At 41.3% G+C, this 22433-nt stretch overlaps 1 protein-coding gene across 1 annotated transcript; it reads left to right on the forward strand.

Annotated features, from left to right (window-relative positions):
* The first annotated feature begins 2014 nt into the window (after positions 1-2014).
* ism2b (isthmin 2b) lies at positions 2015-15472 on the forward strand. The gene is made up of 6 exons (XM_022195155.2): positions 2015-2840; positions 8498-8749; positions 9635-9971; positions 11667-11804; positions 11908-11976; positions 12970-15472. The coding sequence occupies exons 1-6, from the start codon at positions 2730-2732 to the stop codon at positions 13485-13487; spliced, it is 1425 nt and encodes a 474-aa protein (XP_022050847.1). The 5' UTR covers positions 2015-2729; the 3' UTR covers positions 13488-15472.
* The last annotated feature ends 6961 nt before the right edge of the window (positions 15473-22433 follow it).

Here is a 22433-nt window from a genome sequence, read left to right on the forward strand (position 1 = left end):
ATGATTACATGTGCATATGTACAGATTTGATATGATTCTATTACATATAGACATATACAGGTATGACATGATATTAGATATGCACAGTTATGATGAATATGTGTGTAGATATGTACAAGTGTGGCATCCAGAATACTCATATGGATATGTACAGGTATGAAATTATTTATTACATTAAAGGACACGTGGTGTGTGGAACTGTGTTTTATACAGAACAGTAGTGCTAGGTTCCTGTCTTTGCAATCAATACTGCAATTCAGGGGCCCGATTTTCCAAACATATTCGACCCAAATGCCCAAACTAGTTGGTTACAGTTGTGCTCATAAGTTTACATACCCTGGCAGAATTTATGATTTCTTGGTCATTTTTCAGAGAATATGAATGATCACACAAAATCTTTTCTTTCACGCATGGTAAGTGGTTGGGTGAAGCCATTTATTATCAAACAACTGTATTTACTCTTTTTAAATCTTACTGACAACAGAAACTACTCAAATGACCCTGATCAAAAGTTTACATACCCCAGTTCTTAATACCGTGTATTCCCCCCTTTAACATCAATGACAGCTTGAAGTCTTTTGTGGTAGTTGTAGATGAGGGTCTTTATTTTGTCAGATGGTAAAGCTGCCCATTCTTCTTGGCAAAAAGCCTCCAGCTCCTGTAAATTCTTGGGCTGCCTTGCATGAACTGCACGTTTGAGATCTCCCCAGAGTGGCTCGATGATACTGAGGTCAGGAGACTGAGATGGCCGCTCCAGAACCTTTACTTTATTCTGTTGTAGCCGCTGACAGGTCGACTTGGCCTTCTGCTTTGGATCGTTGTCATGTTGGAACGTTCATGTACGTCCCATGTGCAGCTTTCGGGGATGATGAGTGCAAGTTTTCCTCCAGTATTTTCTGATAACATGCTGCATTCATCTCGCCATCAATTTTGACCAAGTTTCCTGTGCCTCTGTAGCTCACACATCCCCAAAACATCAGCGATCCACCTCCGTGTTTCACAGTAGGGATTGTGTACTTCTCATTATAGGCCTTGTTTACTCCTCTCCAAATGTAGCATTTATGGTTGTGGCCAATAAGTTCAATTTTGGTCTCATCACTCAAAATGATTTTGTTCCAGAAGTTTTAAGGCTAGTCTCTATACTGTTTTCCATATTGTAAGTGGGATGCTTTGTGGCATTTGCGTAGTAAGGGCTTTCTTCTGGCGACTCGACCATGGAGCCCATTTTTGTTCAAGTGCATCTTGAAACAGCCACACCAGTTTTTTTCAGAGACTCCTGTATTTCAGCTGAAGTTATTTGTGGGATTTTCTTTGCATCCCAAGCAATTTTTCTGGCAGCTGTGGCTGAAATTTCTGTTGTTCTACCTGATCGTGGTTTGGTTTCAACAGAACCCCTCAGTTTCCACTTCTTAATTAATGTTTGAACACTGCTGATAGGCATTTTCAGATCCTTGGATATCTTTTTATATCCCTATCCTGTTTTATACAGTTCAATTACCTTTTCCCGCAGATCCTTTGACAATTCTTTTGCTTTCCCCATGATTTAGAAGCCAGAAACGTCAGTGCAGCACTGGATGAAAGATGAAGGGTCTGTCAAGAGCCCAGAAACTCACTGACCTTTTATACACACACACTGATTACAAGCAAATATGAGGATGGTTACCTTTAGTAGCCATTTAAACCCGTTTGTGTCAACTTGTGTGCCTGTTATCAGGCCAAACCTCCAGGGTATTTAAACTTTTGATCAGGGCCATTTGGGTACTTTCTATTGTCATTATAATTTAAAAAGAATAAACACAGTTGTTTGATAATAAATAACTATAGCACAACACTAACCATGAGTGAAAGAAAGGTTTTTGTGTGATCATTCATATTCTCTGAAAAATGGCCAAGAAATCATAAATTCTGCCAGGGTATGTAAACTTATGAGCACAACTGTAAGTGGCACCTTTCTCCGGTAAAGGTGGTAGTTTGTATCATAAGCTACCCCTTCTACCTTATCATGTACCTCCCAGGCCCCCCTCAGCCGCCCCTCCCTCCACACAGCTGTGAGCAATGAGCATCCCACCCCCAACTCCTGCAGCATCAACCCTCCGAATGCGTGCGTAAAAACAGGCGAGTTTACCGAAACCGGTTGGCTGGGCGCTGCGCACACTTCCACACACTCTTCCACTTACTTCCACACGTCCGCCTGGAACCGGTGGATGAACTTCGACTGGATTAACGCGTCAGACAGCGGCGGCACTATGAGCTCCAGATGTCAATGTATTGGAAGAAAACAGCCGCCCACCCACACACACACGACGGAGTGAGTCACCCGTTTAAAGTAGCTGAATAAGCGGAGCGCCGGTGCGGACGGGGAGATTCTGCGCGCGCGTGTGTGTGTGGGACGGGGTGTCGGTGCTCGGTTTCTCCCGTTACTTAAAGCTCTACAGGCTGCGCGTGCTTTTATGGGGGAGAGAAGAAGAAGGAGAAGAAGCGTCGAGAAGCTCGAGCCGCCACACGTTGCTGCTGCTGCGCGAGCCGCTGGTGCCAGATATGGATAGCGCGCGGGACAGTTGGTGCGCATCTTCGTAAAGTGCGACACTGACGAGGCCTGAAAGTTCACCTGTCCAGAGTTAAAGAAGCGACAGGAACTTCTTCGAAAAGAAAAGAAAACTTCTTCTAAAACTCACTGAAAAGTACTTTTTTTTTTTTTTGAAATCACATCTTCTCAGGAAGCTTTAAAGATGCGTCAAGAGGTGGAGAGGAGATTTCAGATGCTGGTCGTGCTTTGGTCCATACTTCTCGTTAGTTTGGGGACTGGGTTTCCCACCAGACGCAAGAATGCTGCCCACAAAGTAAGTTTTTCTTTTGTTTTTGAAGGTTTTTCTTGTAAATTACAAAGTTACCAAAAGCTGTACTGCCCTCCTTTTTCATACCTGTAACACCTTTATTAGTTAAATGACTTTTAAAAATGCTGCACAAGGTAACTCCTTTCCATATGTTTTGTGTGTTAGCTACTTTTCTGAGCTTAGAAAGTCAAAAAAAATGTCTGCAAATTACACCTGACACTGAAAAAAACAAAACATATTTTAACAATGATGGTTAACCAACATGTTAAACTTTGCAAACTAAAATTTCTCTGTAAATTTCTGTTTCTTAGTTTTTTTGTAGCTTTGAAAGTTGAACAACAAGTTTCAAAAAGCTGTAGTGTCTTAAAATCACACCTGATACTGAGAATATTTTTTTAGCGGAAACAAAATGTCGCCCTTTGTGCACTCCCATTTTGTCAAATGTTCCCCACGAACGATTTTTTTTTGGCTTTTTTTAGTTTAGAAAGTTAAATAACTTGTCTCAAAACGCTTAAGTGTCTGGAAAATCAAATCTGTAACTGGAAAAAAAGTTTTTTTTTTATCAATAGCAAGTAGCTAACACCTTAAACTTTGCTAACTGTTGTACTCCAAATTCTTCAAATGTTGCCCACAAACAAAATTTTCTCAGTACATTTCTGTTTCTTAGCTTTATGTAGCTTAGAAAGTTGAGCAACAAGTTTCAAAAAGCTGTAGTGTCTTAAAATCACATCTGATACTGAGAAAATATACTTTTTCGCAAATACAAAATGTCGCCATTTATGCACTCATGTACTTTTATGCCCCTCATAAGTGAAGTAACTTTTTAAAATGTTCCCACAAAGTGAATTTTTGTCATATATTTTTTTGTTTCTTACCATCTAAAGTTAAGCAACATATTTTTAACTATTAAAGCTAGCTAAGGCACTGACCTTTTCTAAGTTTTGCAAAATTAAACGTTTTAAGCATCACATGTTTCTATCTTTAGTAGTAAAATGAGTTTTTAAAAATTCTTGTCCTGGTATGTTTTTGTTTCTTGGCTTTGTTGTTGCTAGCATTTGTCTCGAAATGCTTTAGTGTCTTAAAAATCAAACCTGTAACTGTAAAAAAAAGTGTTTTTTTAACAATAGGAAGTAGCTATCACCCTAAACATTGCTAACTGATGTAAAGTGTTGTTCATAACTTTTACAATAACAGAAAAAACAACAAGAGCAAATTGGAAAAAAGATTTAAAAAAGTTCACGTGTAGCTTTGACTCCCCTTAAAATTGTTAGACCTTAAAATTAAGCGCCTTTAAGCAACATTCACACAAACTAAGGTGGTTTTTTAGATGGCAAAACATTTCTTTGCACACTTGTGTTCATTTACATCTTTATGGCATAACAAAACGTGTCATAAATCGCCTTCAAATCATTGATCAGCTATCAATTTCAACCTTCAGCCAACTAAATGAGTCAAAATGACAGAATTTCCACATCCCTTCACATTGCTTTCTTTTGTTCCACTTCTCTCTCCATGTATAGTAAAGTTTGCCATCACTGGGCAAAAACACCCTGCTATCATAAATCCAAACTCTCCACACACACACACACACACACACACACACACACACACACACACGCACACGCTGTGCAGTGTGTGGTGCGTCCACGGGAATGTTTGTGTTACACGCGGACATATTTGGATATCAAAGTCTGTTTGTGTGTGTTTGTGTCAGGGTTCAGCTTTTGCCTTTGAACTCTCCTTCTTGTGTGGCCTCCCATGGATGCCCTATTGGGACTTTCTCCCTCTCTCATCATCTGTCTGATTGATGTCCAAAGAGACAGAGAGGGAGGGAAGAGAAGGGAATCATTAGTAAGAAGAGGAAAACTCGTGTGGCTGTTCATTTCAGTCACCAAAAAGGCAGTGATTCTGTACCTTTTCCCTGCAAACCTGCTGGAGGCGGTGGATGGAGAGGGGAGATTAGCAGAGGAAGACAGAAGGAGGAGGGGAGGCTCAGTAAACCGGGTGCCCAGTAACGAGATGCTTATGTAACCAGAATAAGGCAAACCCTCCTCATCTCTCGCACTGGAGCTCGGGTCAAGTGTCACTCATGTGATTGTTTACATTGGCTCTTTTTGTGTTAATGTGGAATTTCCTGTTTTTGGCTTTGCCCCCGAATGTCTCAGTGAAAAAAGAAGAAGGAGGAGGAGGATTGTGTTGAGGTGGCCTCTTTTCATAATATTGGGACCTGTTTGCCCTTTCCTGCTTTGTACCCCCGCTGCCCCCCCTCCCCGACCTCCGCAACCTCACCCCGATTCCACCAGGCATGCATTTGTTGTCCCGTTTCCATTCGCGAAAGATGGCGATCAAAGAGCATTCATAGTTTATTGTTCTTCTGCAATGGTTTGGAAACAGCCAAGTGCAGGCGCCTTTGATATCTGCGAGCACATAAATCAGGGCTGCCACACTGCATGCCTTCCCAGCCTGCCCCCCAGCCCCACCGGATCTTGTCCCTGCCCCTCACCTCAGCCCCCGCTGCCCCTCATCCAGTCTCCTGACCTCCTCTCCATAACCTGAATGTGTGTCATCATCGACAGTAGCAGTGACAGTAGCCCAAAAATGGATCCATTCTTCTCAGCCACTTGAAAGCGCTTGCTTTTGCCAAAAAGGGTGGATTGCCTGTGGAGGGAATTCAGGCCGAGGTACCCCACTGCATCCCTGTTAAACACACTGCATGCCATCAGCCATCGGGCCTTTGATCAGAAGAGCCCCACTACCGAGAGGAGGAGAGCAGGATCAGAGAGAACGAGGGGGAGGAAGAAAGGAGGAGGAGAGTGATATACAGGGAGAAAGAATACAGGATCCAGATGTGTAACAAGACGAGATGAGGAGGGTGTGAAAGTATGTGGCCTCTTTCATGACTCTGGACTTAGTCTTCTTTGACTCGGTGTGAGTCTGCATGTGTGTGAATGTTAGGTATGCACGGTCAACGCTGATCAGACTGGATGGTGATGTACTCAGGCCAGGTACAGTGTGAAAAACTGTAGTAAAACCAGACACCAGACACAAGATGTAACATGGAAGAAGATGAAGCCTTTATTTCTCGCTATAGACACACAAAGATCACTGGGAGCTGTTTTCAACTGTTTGTTTCCATAGTTTCCAAAGGTAATATATTAAAAAGGATTTTCTGGCAGGAGCAAGTTGTTGCATTCCTGTGCTATTTTTACACAGTAATGCACAGCAAGTTGGCTTTTTAAATAAGCCACTTATTCAGAGGAATACAACTAACTCTTTTAATGACTAATCTGCAGATAATTGTGTTGATTTATTGTTTACAGATTAAAACGTCAGGCATTAGTGAAAAATGTCAGTTTCAGTCCAAGATGATGTCTTTACTCATGTTGTGTTGGCAAGCAAACAGTCCAAAATCCAAAAATACTGAGTTTAAAATAATAAAAACAACAACTAGGAGTTCTATTCATTGATTGATCTGCAGATTATTGGACTTGTTTTATTGATTTGGGTGTTGAAAGTCATGCAAGTGAAAAATCACGATTGCAATCCAAGATGATGTCCAATAAATCCAAAGATACTTAGTTTACACTCAGACACTTAGTTTGCAGTAACATAAAACAAAGTAAAACAGGAACTATGAGCTTCATTTGTGATTCATGTGCAAATTATTGTCTTGAATAAATATTTAGAGCATAAAAAGATGAACATTAGTGAAAAATGTCCATTCTATTCCAAGATGGCATCTTCAGATATCTTCATTTGTTGAACTAATAGCCCAAAAAGCCAAAGATATTCAGTTTACAATAATATAAAACAAAGTAGAACCACAACCATAAGCTTAATTTAATGATTGTTCTGCAAATTATTGTCCTGATTAAACTTTTAAAGTATAAAATGTCAGACAGAACTGAACAAAGTCCATCTCAGTCCGAGGTGAAGTGCAGTTTTGTTGTTTTGTTCGACTAACAGCCCAAAATCCAAAGATGCTCAGTTTACAATGATCTAAAAAGAAGAAAATCAGCAACTAAATTATTATTCTGCAAATTATTGTCTTGATTAGGTATTTAAAGTATGAAATGTCAGGCAGAAGGGAAAAATGCACATCACTGTCCAAGATAAAAACTTTAAATATCTTGTTTAGTTGAACTAACAGTCCAAAATCCAAACATGCTCATTTTATAGTGATACAAAATGGACAAAACCTGCAACATTAATTTGCAGATTACTTTCTTGATTAAGTAATTAGAGTCATAAGATCATTCTAGTCCAAGATGATGTCTTTTGTTGTCTTGCTTTTTTAGAATAACCATCCAAAATGCAAAGACACTCAACTTATAATGATAAAGAAACAAAGAAAAGCAGCAAGTAAGAGAGTTTTTTGTACTACTGAGGCAATAATAATGTAATAATGGATTAAAGTTTCTTTTACAAAGCTAGAATGTTCCGCAAATGTTAAGTATTCTTATCAGAAAATGTGATAAATGGTCACTTTGGATTTATTTCAGTGTGTATAATATCAGCAAACAGTGGATGTAATTACAAGGGAAAAGGTTAAATATTCCTGAAAGGTTACCCATTTGTCATCACCAGTTTACAGATATCTGAGGAGGAGGCCAACTCCATCCATTATTTATTATACCCAACAGGCTTCTCCACTAAACAGGCTTTATGTGCTCACATTCTTGGATTTGACCGACCACATAAGTTCTTTATGGGACAATCGCAGGCAGCCACTGAAAAGTACGCCCTGTTCTCGAGGCCATAACCATAAATCATCAACCGACTGGTCATTAATTCAGACGTTTCTCTCCTCTTTAGCCCTTCAACTGCCACTGTTTTGCTGAGCAGACCGCAAACTGGCACAGGTCCAATCTCAAATTCTTGTCCAATCATATGTTTGGGCCAATTTAGCATTTTCAGGATGACACAGACATGAGTGAATGACAGACGAGCGTTCATTAGAGGGTTTGGATTTAGGTTTGGAGCAGTGACAGGCATGAAATAGAACATTAGAAATGAAACAGACACAGAGTGAGACCAACCAAAAATCTAATTCCACATACTCTATTTCAGATGAATCTACAATTTCCCACAACTACAGTGTCAACATTAATCACCATTAATCTCCGCGATGATGTTCCTTCCTGCTGGTCTTCCCTCTAAGTAACCGTAAAAACCTGAAAGGTGAAATTAAACGGTGGCTGGAGTGGCGGCAGAACAGCAGGTTCAGACACACTTGCATCAGCCCAGGGGTCCCACGCCTCCCAGGCCCTCTCATTAAAGCTAAAAGAGGATCTCTCTGGCACAGGACCCTCTTTGTCCACGGCCTGGATGCCATGACTGTTGTGGGAAAAAAATAAAATGAAACGAAGGCTGGTTGCTCACTTGGCTGGTTAGTTGGATGCCTCAGGGGCTTTTTTGGAATTGCTGACCAGGCTGTGAAGTGGTGGATGGTATCAAGGTTTCATCCTGGAAACAGAGCACTATTTGTCTTTAGACTTGTCAATAAGCCACCACAAAACCCGACAAGTAGCCACTGGCTTTTGAATGCATGCAAATTGTCTCAGTTGCCCTTGTTCTTCACATTATTCAAGGCATGATCTGGCTTTTTTTAGTCATTCGGCATAATAATTTTGCTCAAAATATGTACCTGTACTTTCCATCAGGCTCACGGCCACCCAGCTCACAGTGGTGGGGTCCAGTACTCCCCAGAGGCTTTGGAGCAGCAGAACCAGGTCCAGAGTCTGCTGCCGGAGCCCCACAGCCACCAGAGGAGGTGGTCTCACTCCCAGCACCGATCCGTCGGCGTTCTCCCACAGCCAGAGCCCGAGGAGGAGACCAAACCCTTCATCCTGGATCTAAAGAACTTTCCAGACCTGGCCAATGCTGACATCAACTCACAGAACCCCAACATACAGGTGAGTGGTGGATTTTTTTTTCCATGCGTGGAGAACTGAGACCCCTGTGTCTGTAATTGTGATGATTTATTTCTTAAAGTACGACAAAATCAACAATCGTACAGACACTACTGTCATTTTTGCTACTACTTCATTAAAATGCGATAAAAGAGAGATCATAAGTATCTATTTATTCTTCATATCCCTCTAAACTAACCCAGAGACTTTAACTTATCTCTTACCACTTATCCTCTCCAGCTCTGGTCAGTGTAATCAGGATGTGATTAGAGGGACATAGTGATCTCTGCATCAAGCACAGAAGCAGAGTTTTCATGCAGCACATAGAGAAGATACACCCAAATTCTCGCACTAGACAAACAAGAAGCAGTTCCCGATCATTGCACTTCTTTCCTAACTGTGAAATTAATTTTGCAGCAGTTACAGAAACGTAGCTTTCCCTCTCTCGTCTCACTCTTTCTTGCCTGGTCTTCACATCAGCGGAAGTGGGGCCCATGGGAAGTACTGTAGCATCTAGGATGAGTCATATTGATGTAATGAGAGGTAGTTATCCAGAATAAAGGTTCACATTCTCTCCCGGAGAGGATCGTTTGGTTGGCTGAATGCTCATGCTCACGTCTGACTGGCTGACTTTGCTCGCTAAAGTACTCTCACAAGAATTTGAGATGGTTGATTTCTTGAGAGGAGCTTCTAAGTCAAGCGCTAAAGCTGCAGAAAGTATTTGCGCCGCTTAATGCAGACTTAGCACAGCAATATCGAACACTTAGGCTGATCGTTTGTGTTCTACTGAGTGTTCACAAGCGCTGATGCTGTCCACGATCAAATAAATAAAACCTGTGAAGTGTGGCTCACACAGGATTGATAGAGAACTTCTTCTGTCCTTTGCAGGTAACCATTGAGGTGGTTGATGACCCTCAGATGGAGGAAGAGAAGGAAGTGGCCAAGGAAAAAGACTGGCTGCCCTCCTCCTCCTCCTCCTCCCCCTCTTCCACAGTAGACTGGCTCGGAGGCAAGAAGCTTTTCTGGCCGCTGTTTTGGAGTTACACCGATGCCGATTCCAGCGAGGACAGCAACAGCCGGTCAGGCGTGGGGGAAACTGGCGAGGAAGAGGAGGAGGAAGATTACCCTTTGGATTATGGCAGCGAGGAGCCCTTACCCAGCGGAGTAGGCGGAGACTGGGATACTCGTTGGAACGAAGGCTGGGATCCAATGCAGAGCTACTATGGTAAGTATTGCCAAGTGGTCCACTCTCTGTCTGCTGGTGGTGCCATATAAACACAGCTCCTCCAGATATGACTCCATTAAACTGGCTTTTAGGAACTACTCTGCAGTTTTCAGCAACGATAATAATGTAAATAAAAGTATGGAATCACTGAATTTGTCAGATCAAAAAGAGGTAAAGATAACTGGGTTGTCTGGACAGTAAAAGGGGATACATGTGGGAGAACAGGCAGAGAGAGGCTGCATGATAACTGTCTTCACACTCACAGAGAAGCAAATGGTGCCAGCATGCGAGGCAGCATGAGCACTCGACCATGAGGACATTGTGGGTTATGGGTACTTTGAAGTCGACACTGGTCGTGCTGGTCGCAGAGGCCTGCCTTTTGAAGATGGGTCCGATGCGCTCACTAATGGCAGCGTGAGGCCGGCACTGTTCCCTGGGACAAAACAGCCCTCTGCTTGTGGACAATTAGAGGGCAGATTGGGAACACAGAATGACAGGGGCCATTTGGCCAGCCCTTTCATCCTTCCCCAGGACCCCTTGGGCCCCCCCTCAGACCCTGGCGGCCCTGACTGCCCTCTGCGGCTCGTCCTTTTGAGCGAGTTCAAGAATTTTGGGGGGCTTTAAGGGCGCTGCATAACTTGTGTTGTGTCTCAGCTTGCACAGACAACTTATTCAGTGGTAAAAATAGTAAATAATGACAGAGAACGAGAGGTGAGGTGTACGTGGTGAATGAGAGGGGGAAGAAGGAACGTATGTGAATCCTACTGTAGATCAGCCATGGACTCACCACAGCGTGACGCTTTCATTCTTCAAAGAGATTTCCCATAGACACAAATCTGTGCTTGATTGATCTGTTTGTTTTTGAAACTTGTTGGTGCACCAAACTCTTCTGTTGTAATGTGTCTAAAACTATGTATCGCTCTGATGCTTCTCTCTTATCCGTCATGCCAGTGTATAGACTTTATCCGTTTAGCTGTTGTATGCAGAGACAAGCCAGCAAAAGGCAACAATGCCCATTAAGTGGTCACATCTAAAGACTCGGTGAACATAAATCAAGGATGTCTGCCTTAGCTTCTTCTGTAATTAAGACTCTCCTGAGACCTCATTCCCATATGGCCACATGGCAAGCTGGCAGCGCCCACGAAGTAAAATTGGGTGCTCGCTACACCCAGGCTGGTATTTCTGCACCCACCTCGCCTTTAATCAAGAATGACTTGTTTTCAGTGTTATTAACACCACAAGGAAACATGGTGCGGAGGCGGACAGCCACAGCACAGCTTCCCTCTCTCTAATTTTACTGAAGCCTTCTTAAAAAGAACATGGCCTTGCATGGGAAAGGTTAGACCAGGAGAAAACTGTCAGGAAACTTTGAAAGCTTGTTCTGAATTAGACCGTTCAAGGAAACAATATCTATTTTTTTTATAAGCTGGGTTGTTTCCACATGTGTTTATTCTCCCTATCAACACTGTGAAGCTGCTTCCTATTAGCTAGTTAAATAGAGCACATCATGTAATTGTAATTTTCACTGAAAGCTTGATGTAGGGCCTCGTATTAATCATCTCATCAGCTTTCATAATCCCTTCCTGCAATATGTTAATTCTTGAGGATGATGGAGTTCCATAGCAGTGCTGAGCAGGTTTTGATCTGAGTTTGTGCCGCTTCTACTATTGTTTTATTTCGTTATCTGTCCCACAGAGAAGGACACAGATGAGTGGACTCCCTGGTCTCCCTGTTCAGTCACATGTGGACACGGGGAGAAGAAAAGGACCAAATCTTGTGGCTACTCCTGCACTCTGACTGAGGCTTCCAAGTGTGACCTGGAGCCTTGTCCTGGTGCGACTACACCTTCATCTTAACACTTTAGGACAACAGAGGACTGGGATATTTCTGTTGTGTTTTGCCAGCTGGTTCTAATCTACCACTCTGCTCTTTGTAGGTGATGTCAACACCGTGGTAGAGCCTTTCCCTTTCGAGATGGAGAATGGCACAGAGCCATTTGGGACAGGTGAGTTTTCTTTATGAGACGTTTTCATTAGCGTAAAAGATCGTACAATGTTTTATTAACCTCAAACTGTTAGAGTCCACAATTTTACAGAGCTTGTTCAGTCAGGTGTGCACTGGGCTTGATGCTCTGTCATGTTCCATTACAGTCCAATACAAAACAACTTGTGATTTTTTAAAACATCATTAACAATCATCTTCTTGTCTTTCTGGCAAGAATATTGGAGATATTAGCAAATGCAAGTTGTATGATAGTACTTAGTTGGCTAATGCATGATTATAACATGCAGCTGATATGCTGTTAAAAGTAGATGCAGATCTGGCCTGATGGGTAACCGAAGTTGTGTTTTGATATTCAAGAAGAAGAAATTAAAGAAGGAAAATGTGAATTAGGCTTTTTTTTCCATTTTCTGATTTGTAGTGAATAAACTGGGCTGCATAGTGCTTTGAGAAGGAGGTGGTATCGATTATGTTACTTAGGAAACCTGAAACTAGACCAGCTGTTTACCAAAGACGAAAAAACTCAAGAACAAGAAACAAACAAAACTTTGGATGTCTACAAGTCTTCAGGAATTGTTTTCAATCTGGAAAGTTGCAATTCTTTCGTGTCAGCTTGCATTGACCATGTTTCATGTTAGAGGTGAGACAACAAAAGAAATAGCTGATTGGTCATGTGAGTTAAATGTTTGCTACATCAGAACTTTTTCAGTAGGGTGTTTCTATCTGCCAGCTCCCAACAAGGATGAAAACCACCTCAAGCAAGTACAAAAACTTTTTGGAGAAACACTTTGTTTGAAATTCACCATTGTCATTGACTGTTTTTCTAAAACAAAACTTGACATATATATAAAAATATACTACGGAACCACAGCTATAGATATTTATAGATGCCAAACATAAGATCCAGACCTGCCTCAAAGTGGAAACTGAGTCATTCTATCAGCAGTGCTACCATGAAACAACCATTTTATGTTTGTTGCTATCGTCTCTCCAACAGATGTGGACAGCTGTGAGAAGTGGCTGAATTGTAAGAGTGACTTCCTGCAGAGATACCTCCACCAGGTTCTGTCTGAGCTGCCCAGCTGCCCCTGCTCCTACCCCTCTGAGGTGTCATACACTGTAGTGAGCGTCTATGACGAGATTCACGGCCGGCCGTTCCGGTGGCGCGACGCCAGCGGCCCCAAGGAGCGCCTGGACATCTACAAGCCTTCGGCGCGCAGCTGCATGCGCTCGACGCTTTCCAGCGACTCGTCGACTCTTGCGGCGCAGCACTGTTGCTACGACGACCGCGGGCGACTGATCACGCGGGGGAAAGGCGCGGGAACGCCTAACCTGATCAGCACCGAGTTCTCACCCGAGCTACACTTCAAAGTTGATGTGCTTCCCTGGATCCTGTGCAAGGGAGACTGGAGCCGCTTCCACGTGGTGCGGCCGCCCAATAATGGATTGAGCTGCCCAGAAAACCCCCATGAAGACGTGTTCATAGACGAACTGGAAGAGGCCAGGGAGTACTGACAGACCACAGCCAAAACTACCACTTCACCCAGAGAGTCCGAGGCCCAAATCCCAATTTGAGAGGAGACAGCCGACCTTAAAATCATGAAATATTCCATCTAAACATCCAGCCACTAAAGCTGCATTAAAGACTGAGGAAATTTACAGTTGTGATTGGGAGTTTAGGAATAAAGGTGAAGTCTGGTTATTTTCTGAAGCTAGGATTTGGCAGAGCCTCCTGAAATCAACTGAACTGATCTGAATGGGCAAAAAAACAATATAGAAAAAAATTGCAGTGTTTTCCCATCGCTTGCCAGTCTCTTCTACACATCTGGCCTGCCATCAAGCTCTTTCTTTTTATATTCTCTCTCCTGGGTGCGTGTAAGCATGATGTCTGCCTACAGGCTTTTTTGATTGTGTCCTGGAGGACTTGTGATTGGCATTAGCAACATGTGGTAAACAACCTCATCGTGCTTCTTGTAACATTCAGAAATATAATATGAATCTGAGCTGGTTATATCGATGAAGTAAACACATGCAGAGTCCAACAGAATATCCTGAATAACTATGCTGCTACAACATCAAATCCTTTAGGTTTTAAAAAGGATTTAAGGGGAAGATCAGTAGATCACAGTAACGAACATTTCGGCCAGTTCTTCTGAGTCATTAAACTACAAATAATTGAGGAATTTGGAATCTCAACCAGAGAGCTAAGCTAAAAGGATGCGAAACATCAGAATGTCCTTCTCCAGCTTGCTAGTGAGGATTATGAGAGTAGCCTTTAGGCAGCAACGACGCAAGAACAGCACGTTTGATTGCAAATGTTTTGTCACACAGATTGATTTCATGTGTTTCCTCACTTTTTTTTTCTTTCACAGCCAGGAAAATAAATGATCTGGGTGCCAAAGAGATAAAAAAAAAAAAATCAGACTGTTGGTGCCTGTGTAAATCCAGCCTGCAACGTCTCTACGGTGCAAACGTGGAGATAAAAAAAAAAACAAGAAAAAACAGAGTGATTAGATTGTTCTCATAGATGCAATGTTCTCAGGGGGACTAACTGACCATGACAAACAAATTTGTTCATTTACCTCGACAGTGGAGCACCATTGGATGTTGTATTTTGGGGTGAAGGTTAGTTGGAGTGTATTGTGTTGTATTGTAATCCAGTTTAGAAGTGATGAACAGATGATGCTTTTGTGCAAATTCAGACAGCAGTCGGGATCGTTCTAACTGAACTGTTGATGCGATGTGTGGTAGAAAGATGCTGTTAAGGTCTTTGGGTTTATGTAGAGAACTTGATTGGATAGAAAGGACATTATTCACTGGTACCACAGGATGTTGGTGATGGCAACAAACTCTATTACCAAATATGACATCTTTAACCTGTATGTGTGGAGCAGGCGCTTAAACCACTGTCAGAGTGTATTTTAGCTTCGTAGCTGTGTTCAAACAACCCTCTTTCTTATAGCGATGTCCTTTCTATCCAGTCTAGTTCTACACATGTTTGCTCCAAACATTTCTTTCAGGAATTCCGCCTCCAAATGCAAACATTTGCAGTTTGGAATCACCAATATTTTTGTTTAAAGGAAGGCACTTTATTTTTGCCGTTTGTCGACGATAGTCTTATTGTGAAGGGAAACTTGCCAGAAATGCTGCATTGTTCTATGAAGGTGCATATACATATATAAGTGTTCTGTTGAGGAAAAAGCATGATCTTTTTGTGATATCTGAATCTAGTCTTACATATATCGTGTTGTACAGTATTTATTTGTCTGTTCTCTTTATTTTTTAAGTTTGCTGAAGCTTTGAAATGACTATACTCAACATGGTGCACTAATCGGACTGAGAAATGAAGGCACCCGTTAACAAAAGGGAAACTCTTGTGTCGTATCGCGTCATACAGCGACAACAGGTGTCTGTGTTTCATTCCGTGTTGTACTGCAGTGCTCTATGAATATGTTGTTGCAATTATACTGAAGAAATATATATAAAGACCTTGCATTCATCATCTGACTTTTTAATGTGTCGTTTCTTTTTCCACGCTCTTGATACCGTGCAGTAGAGCCAAGCATAGCATAGAACTGCGGAGCAAAATGCTTTTAAAACAAGTCGCAGTTTGACTTATGAAAGTTTTCTGTGTGAAAGATGAAGTGCAAACATGGTGCTTTTTTTTCTTCAGCAAAAGGCAAATTCTTAATGTATTAGAGGTACAGCTTCAGTATTTCTGTTCGTGTTATTCGTGAGTAGAAATTGGACTGATTTCCAAAAGACTTAAAGGTATAATAAGACCATTTCTACCAATTTAAGAAAACCTCGTGAATATCACCTTGATGACAGACTCATCAGAAGAAAACCTTTCCTGTGTTCTCAGCCTAAAACTCTAACCTCTAAACAAGTCTGAGGTCATTTAGAAGTTAAAGTAGAACTTTTTGGCTGTGATGCACACAGGTATGTTTGGAGGAAAAGGTTGTAAAATTTCATAAAAAGAACACATCTACAACCGTTCAGCATGGAGGTGGAGCCATCGTGCTTTGGGTTTGTGTTGCAGCTGGCGGATGGAAGAATGGAATAAACGTAATCATGGTATGGGGTGTTATTAGGATTCTAAACACACCTCGAAATCCACAACCTCAAGACGCTGCCGTAGTCTTCTGAGTCCCTAAACATTAAAAATTAGTGAAATTATAACGAAGTTGCTCATTTTGAAAGACTCTAATCTGCTACAAAAAAAGCGTTTACAAACTGTGATTCTTGCCAGAGGGGGGATTACTAGGTACTAACCATGCAGGACTCTCAAATATTTGCTTCATGAAATCCATTTTTCATCATTTTAAACTGTTAAAGATTTAAACAAAAGCATCATATTGCTCAAATCTGGGTGTCTTTCACTCACTGAATTACTCAGTAACAGATATTTTGATCCCCATTTAACCAAACCTATGAATTCCACTCTAAGTGTGTTCCCCAGAACATCAAATCATTCCTTTAATTGCTGTTTATTTCCTTAAAAAGTGCCTTAACGATCAAATCTAAATTCACCCCATCAAAGGAAGGTCCCTGCATTATGTGGTGAGTTTTGTCCTCAACGGGAAGCCGTAAAGTCAAATTGTTTAATAAACCGTAAATAGCATTTGTGGTTTTGTGAGTTAGTGCCTGCCTTGATGAGACGTAATGAGAATGTGGCGGCAATATCTTTTATAAAAATGACCTTTTCCACATTGAACAGATCCTGAACCCAGCAGTGGTAGGATCTGATTAAGCCCCATTTACAGATCCTTTACTCAAGTTAAAGTACCAACACAGCAGTGTAAAAGTACTCCATTAGAAGAAAGTAAAAGCGACGTTTAAGTGCAGATGTATTCGGAGCAAAAGGTAGCTAAAGTAGTTAAATAAAAGTCTCGTTTTGCTCAACTTGACTGATATATTATCATATGTGCCATCATTCTATTATTGTTAGTGAAGCATCAGTGTGTCAGCAGCTTGTTAGTGTTGGATCTGCTGCAGGTGGAGCTGGTCTATGTGCATTTTTAGATCAAGCTAATCATCAGATGATTAATGGGAGAAGGAAAGAAGCAAAAACAAACTTCTGGTACACAAATCTGTTTTCAGTTTTTGGACTTTTTCCCTTAAGTCTTGATGAGCAATAGAATCATTTAAACATTTATTAAAATTAAACCGTGTGAGAAGTTTAGAGGGGAAAAAAATCACTATTAGGTGAAGCTGTTAACATCTAACAGACATCAAGTGTGACTCCGACTACACACTGCTTTGTGTAGGAAGTGAAACATTTTGGAAATGACTGGTTTGATCTTTATTGTGCGGTATAAGTAACTAAAGCTGTTTTATAAATGTGGTGGAGTGGACAGCACATCAGCATTTCTCTCTGATAGCATATGTAGTTAGTGGCTTTCCATGTTAGTGGAGTAGAGCTGCAACAATTAATCAATTAGTTGTCAAACATTCCATTAATATCCAACTATTTTCTTTTGAAAAAGAGGTCACGTTTCTCGGATTTGAGCTTCTTGATGGTGATTATGTCAGTTTTTCTGCTCTTTGACGACAATCAACTGAGTATCTTTGGATTGTGGACTAAACAAGACCTCATCTTGGTCTTTTCACAATTTTTGGCCATTTTATAAACCAAACAACTAATCAGTCATCAATAAATTAGTTGACAATGACAGTGCTGGCTAGCTGCAGCTCTACAGCAGAGCGTGGAGTCGCCGTTTGACCCGACAACATCAAACGCTCCGTCAGTTTACTCTGCTCATCGTGTTTGGTTTTCTTCATAAGCCCAGTTCACGTCTTCGAGTCAAAACATTTTCTGTAAGACTCAACCACAGCTTTGTTAAACCATGCATGCATCAGGATTTACAAACGTGTTGCGGCCAAACTCGTGGTGATTCACAAGAGCGACACATTTTTTCACAAATATGATTTTCAGTTGTGGTTTGGGCTCAAAGTTTTTTACATGAAAGCAAAAGGGACAGCGGTGGTGGAGTTCCAGGAAAGACCAAGTTGAATATCAAAAATGATGCAGAAGATTCCTCTCAGGCGAAATAGTCCTGCAAACAACAAGATTCTATTTAACCTCTTGAGCCTCTGCATGCCTTAACTAACAGCCGCCATCGCCGACATCCATCTCTGCTGTGGTTTCTAGGTTGATCTATGCCTGCCATCCTGTTGTCTGAAGCTGTGCTCTTTCCCGAGGATTAAATAACATTGAGATTAAAAGTTCAAAGGTCAGAGTAATGCAAATCCATAGGCTTAGGCAATCCAAAGAGTCCTCTCACATTCTCTAATTCCAGTAGGTCATCATGTCTATCCTTACTTGCTGCTCCCATTGACCCAAGAGAAGTAGAGGTAAAAAAAATCATGGCTTTGCATTTGCAGCAGAACATTAGGTCAAAAGTGAGCCACAATTAGCAGAGGATGTACTGATGGTGTATGTAGAGCCATGGAGATATTTAGAAATCCATCTATCCACTGTGGACCCGGAGATAAGGAGCTTGGTCTAACCGTAGTCCTCCAGTGATTCCCTAAGTTGACTACAGATGAGTGCAGCGTGGAGGGAAGCCAGACACATGTTGACCACATTGCTGCCACAGAATAACAGATAAATAACCGCAGATGTGTAGACGGAGGAGAAAGCGGGGTTAGAAGGGAAAACAGAGGAGAGAGAAACAGGAACATAAAAGAGATGGGGAGGCTTTCAAAACTCTGTGGCTCAAAGATGCTATCTGAAAATACTGAATGAAGTTTTTCCGGGCAGATGCAGTTTTAAAAAGCGGCTGAATACACTTCACAGCTTACGGAGGGCGTCGTGTAACGGAAAGAGAGCAGAAGCTGGCCTAAAATCAGCACGTTTCAATTTAGCGTGAATGATTGAGCTGCAATCTCGACTCCTGAATGCACCTTCATTCCAGGCAGTGAATGTGTGTGTTATGTGATTCATTCCTTTAGTTATAGCGCTGGTGGCCCAGGCGCGGTGCCAGGCCTCGGTGGTTACAGATCTGTTTACTTTTGTAGGCTGGCAGGAACATGAGATTTCCTCTGGGTGTACTGCGGCTGCTCGACCTGCAAACAGCGCGGCCCTTCAGTGCTCCCGTTACAGCCTGCCTCGTCCCCGACGTCCTCACCGGTCGCTGGCGATGAGGCGCCTCCACGCAAACATGTGCTCACGAAACGACCTGCAGGGTGAAGCATCGCTAACACACACGTGCACGTCTGAACACTTGAATAAACGCTGCCCACATGACTTCTAAGAGCAACAGTGGATCTGAGGATCTTATGGATTATCTGGAGCTTCAGCTTTTCCATTCCTTAACCAGCTTGACACAGAAGGCTTTGTTCTGAGATGATCAACAAGACTAATCTCAAAATGGAGCCTCCACCAAGGAGACATAGGGCGCTTTTAACTACCCTAACACAGGGGTGTCAAACATGCGGCCCACGAGCCAAAACCGGCCCTCCAGAGGGTCCAATCCAGCTCTCAAAGTGTTAAAATTACAAAGAAGGCATTAACCGCAATTTTTAAATTTGTAAAACTATAAATTTAAAGCAATTCCTAGACCATGACAAGTTGTTTTGATCATAAAGTAAAATACCAGATTGCTCATTGTTCTTTTTGTCATTTTGTGTCTCACTTTTAAGAGTATTTTGTCTTGTTTTTGTTGTTTTTTGTCTGACTTTTATCAATTGTGTCACATTTTTGTTTTGTGTTTCCTTCTTGTCTCGCTTGTGTTTTTTGTTTCATTTTCATCATTTTGTGGGTTTTTTGTGTTCATTTTTCATTGTTTTGTTTATGCTGTATGGAAGGAGACATACACCTCGTAAATGAGAACATAAACCCATTAAGAACATGTCTATTGAGGCAGCAAATCAAGTCAGAAGTAGGATCATTTTCTTACAGATTTTCACTTCTTTTAACAACCAGAGAAGTCGCCCCCTGCTGGCTGTTAGAATAATTAACACAGGTTCAAGTCACTTTATCTTTCATACAGTCTGTGTTTAGCATTGTGTAATAATGAAATCATGATAATATATGTATGATACTATTTTAGACTTGGTTTCTTTCTTAGTAAAGTTGTATTTTGAGTGTGATTCATTTGCCAAAAATGAGAATAAAGCAAAAAAAATCTCGAGATATTCTATAGAATTCCTTTGATCACAATAACTGTGTGATAAGAATCTAAAATCGTGACAGTCTTAGTTGTCAGAATGACTAGAAATGCATAAAAGCAACACATTTATTTGCCTGCAGAAATACATCCAATGGGACAGTATTATTTTTCTAGGATCCCTATTGCCAAACTGTACTTTCCTCTTCAATATTTTTCTCTTGCAAACCAAGGACTGGCAAATTGTTTTATCAAGCAAGAGCAATATTCAGCACGATAATCCCAACACTGGACATCAATATCCTCAGAGAAGTCTGAATAACTGACATTCTTTGGATGAACCAGACTCTACAAACTTTTGTTTGTTTACTCATGTCCAGTGGGAGTCTTAATTTTCTCCCTCTCGCTCTCTCTGTTGATAATATAATCAAAAGAACAGCCAACACAATGCCTTTGGACATGAGAGGGGCCTACAGATCCAGTAGTACTGAGGCGGCAGGCAGCCAGCCATAACAACATCAAACAGCACCTCGCCTCCAGCGTTTACTCAGAGCCAAGACCCTGGACCAAAAATATGATTGCTCGTTCTTTTTAAGATAAGAATGCAGACAACCTTGAAGGTTATTGCGAACAATATGTACAGGTATGAAGTGGTCCCAGCAGCAGAAGTGGCAAACAAATAGGAAGAAAGTGGCGTTTTAGGTCAGATGAGGATTCTTGGATGCCTCAGATCAGAATGCATGATCTCGTCTTGCAGGAAATGATGGGAGCAGCAACAGGCGGCAGTTTAGCCTGAATGTGAAAAACTCAGACATGTTTTAAAATTAGGAAATATCACAATGTTTCCTCACAAGTGTACTTATTCCATAGCTGGTTTTTAAAAACAGAAAAGGCACCGAAATAAAAGAGCTGAGAATTTAAGAAATTGACATGGAACCCCATCTGCTGGTCGACAGCACTCATTACACTGATAATCTGTAGACACAGCAGCAAAAAGTTTTGAGTGGTGAAAGCTTTGTTTGCAGCCCTGTTCATAATAATGTTACTTCATATTCCAAATTTAGATTTTAAAGTATCTCTTTATATTGTTCACCAGTTCCTGCATTTAAAGTTAAGCTCCAAGAATGGCTCCTATGAGCCTTCTCCTCTCTGGAACCACTATCTTAATTATTTCCATCACTGATCAGACAGCTAACTAGTTCTAAAATGAACTGATTTGTGGAATAATTGCTCGTTGTAGCAGTTGCAAAAGTTTTATTACTTTGAGTAGCTAAGAGAGTAAAGATGACCGGATTTCCAAAAGGCATACGGTCAAAACCCTAAACATAACCCGGTCAAAGATGATACATTTCTTGAACACTTTCAGAACATTTACATGTTTTACAGTTTCAAAATAACTTTAAAAAACATGACAGTGGGAACAAAGTATTGCAGCTTTTAAATGAATCCTTTCAGTTCCTCTTTTTACTTATTCTTCCTGCAAACAGCTTTGAGTTCCACACAGTTCCTGGCCTGCTTTGCAAAGTCATTCAACAGATTGTTCTATTATGTTAAAGTCAAAGTATGGCAGTCTTTGTGTGTGATGTTCCCTTCAAGGATTTATTGGTATTTAATTGACTACATTCTTTCCTGCACCACTGACTGCAACAAAAACTCAAAGCATGATGGATCCACTCAGATTCTTTGCTGACTGTGTCCAAAATGTTGTGTTTTATCTCCATCACTCGACAGGACTTGTTTCCAGAATGCATCAGGCTTGCTGAGATGTTCATTTACAAACTTGTCATGTTGAATTTAGTGGTAATGTTGTGTTCTGATGACTATGAAAGTCATGTATGTGCAGGTGTTGCTGCAGTAGAACAGAGCACCACCACTCCAGAGTGTGATAAACCTTCCTGAAGGTCTTTTGCACTCGACTCAACTCTCACAATCCTACAAGCTGTTATCCTGGAAAGATTTTGTACTTTTCCAGGCATCAACTTGATCTCCACCGCTCCTGTGAAGTGCCATTTCTTTATTACATTAGGGACACAGATAGCTGCTACTTGAAAATACTTTGCTATTTTCATTTTCACCCTGCTAAGTGGCGGCATAGCGGAGCTCTTAGCTGCTGATCATTGGGACAAAAGCTTGTAAATTTGCATCACTTTTACTTTCCTAACAGCAACTATGAACAAGTCAAGCACTACCAAGGGAATTCATAGCTGAGACTTTGGAAAAGGTCATCTAAGAGGTCAGATCTCTTGGAATGCCTAAACTTTTCTTTTTTTACTTGAAAACTGAACAAAACTAAAATATCACACTAATCTTGCTTGAAACATCGAAAAGAATCATCTTTATGCCCTTT

Source organism: Acanthochromis polyacanthus, chromosome 16, assembly GCF_021347895.1.
Source record: "Acanthochromis polyacanthus isolate Apoly-LR-REF ecotype Palm Island chromosome 16, KAUST_Apoly_ChrSc, whole genome shotgun sequence".
Lineage (NCBI taxonomy): Eukaryota > Metazoa > Chordata > Actinopteri > Pomacentridae > Acanthochromis > Acanthochromis polyacanthus.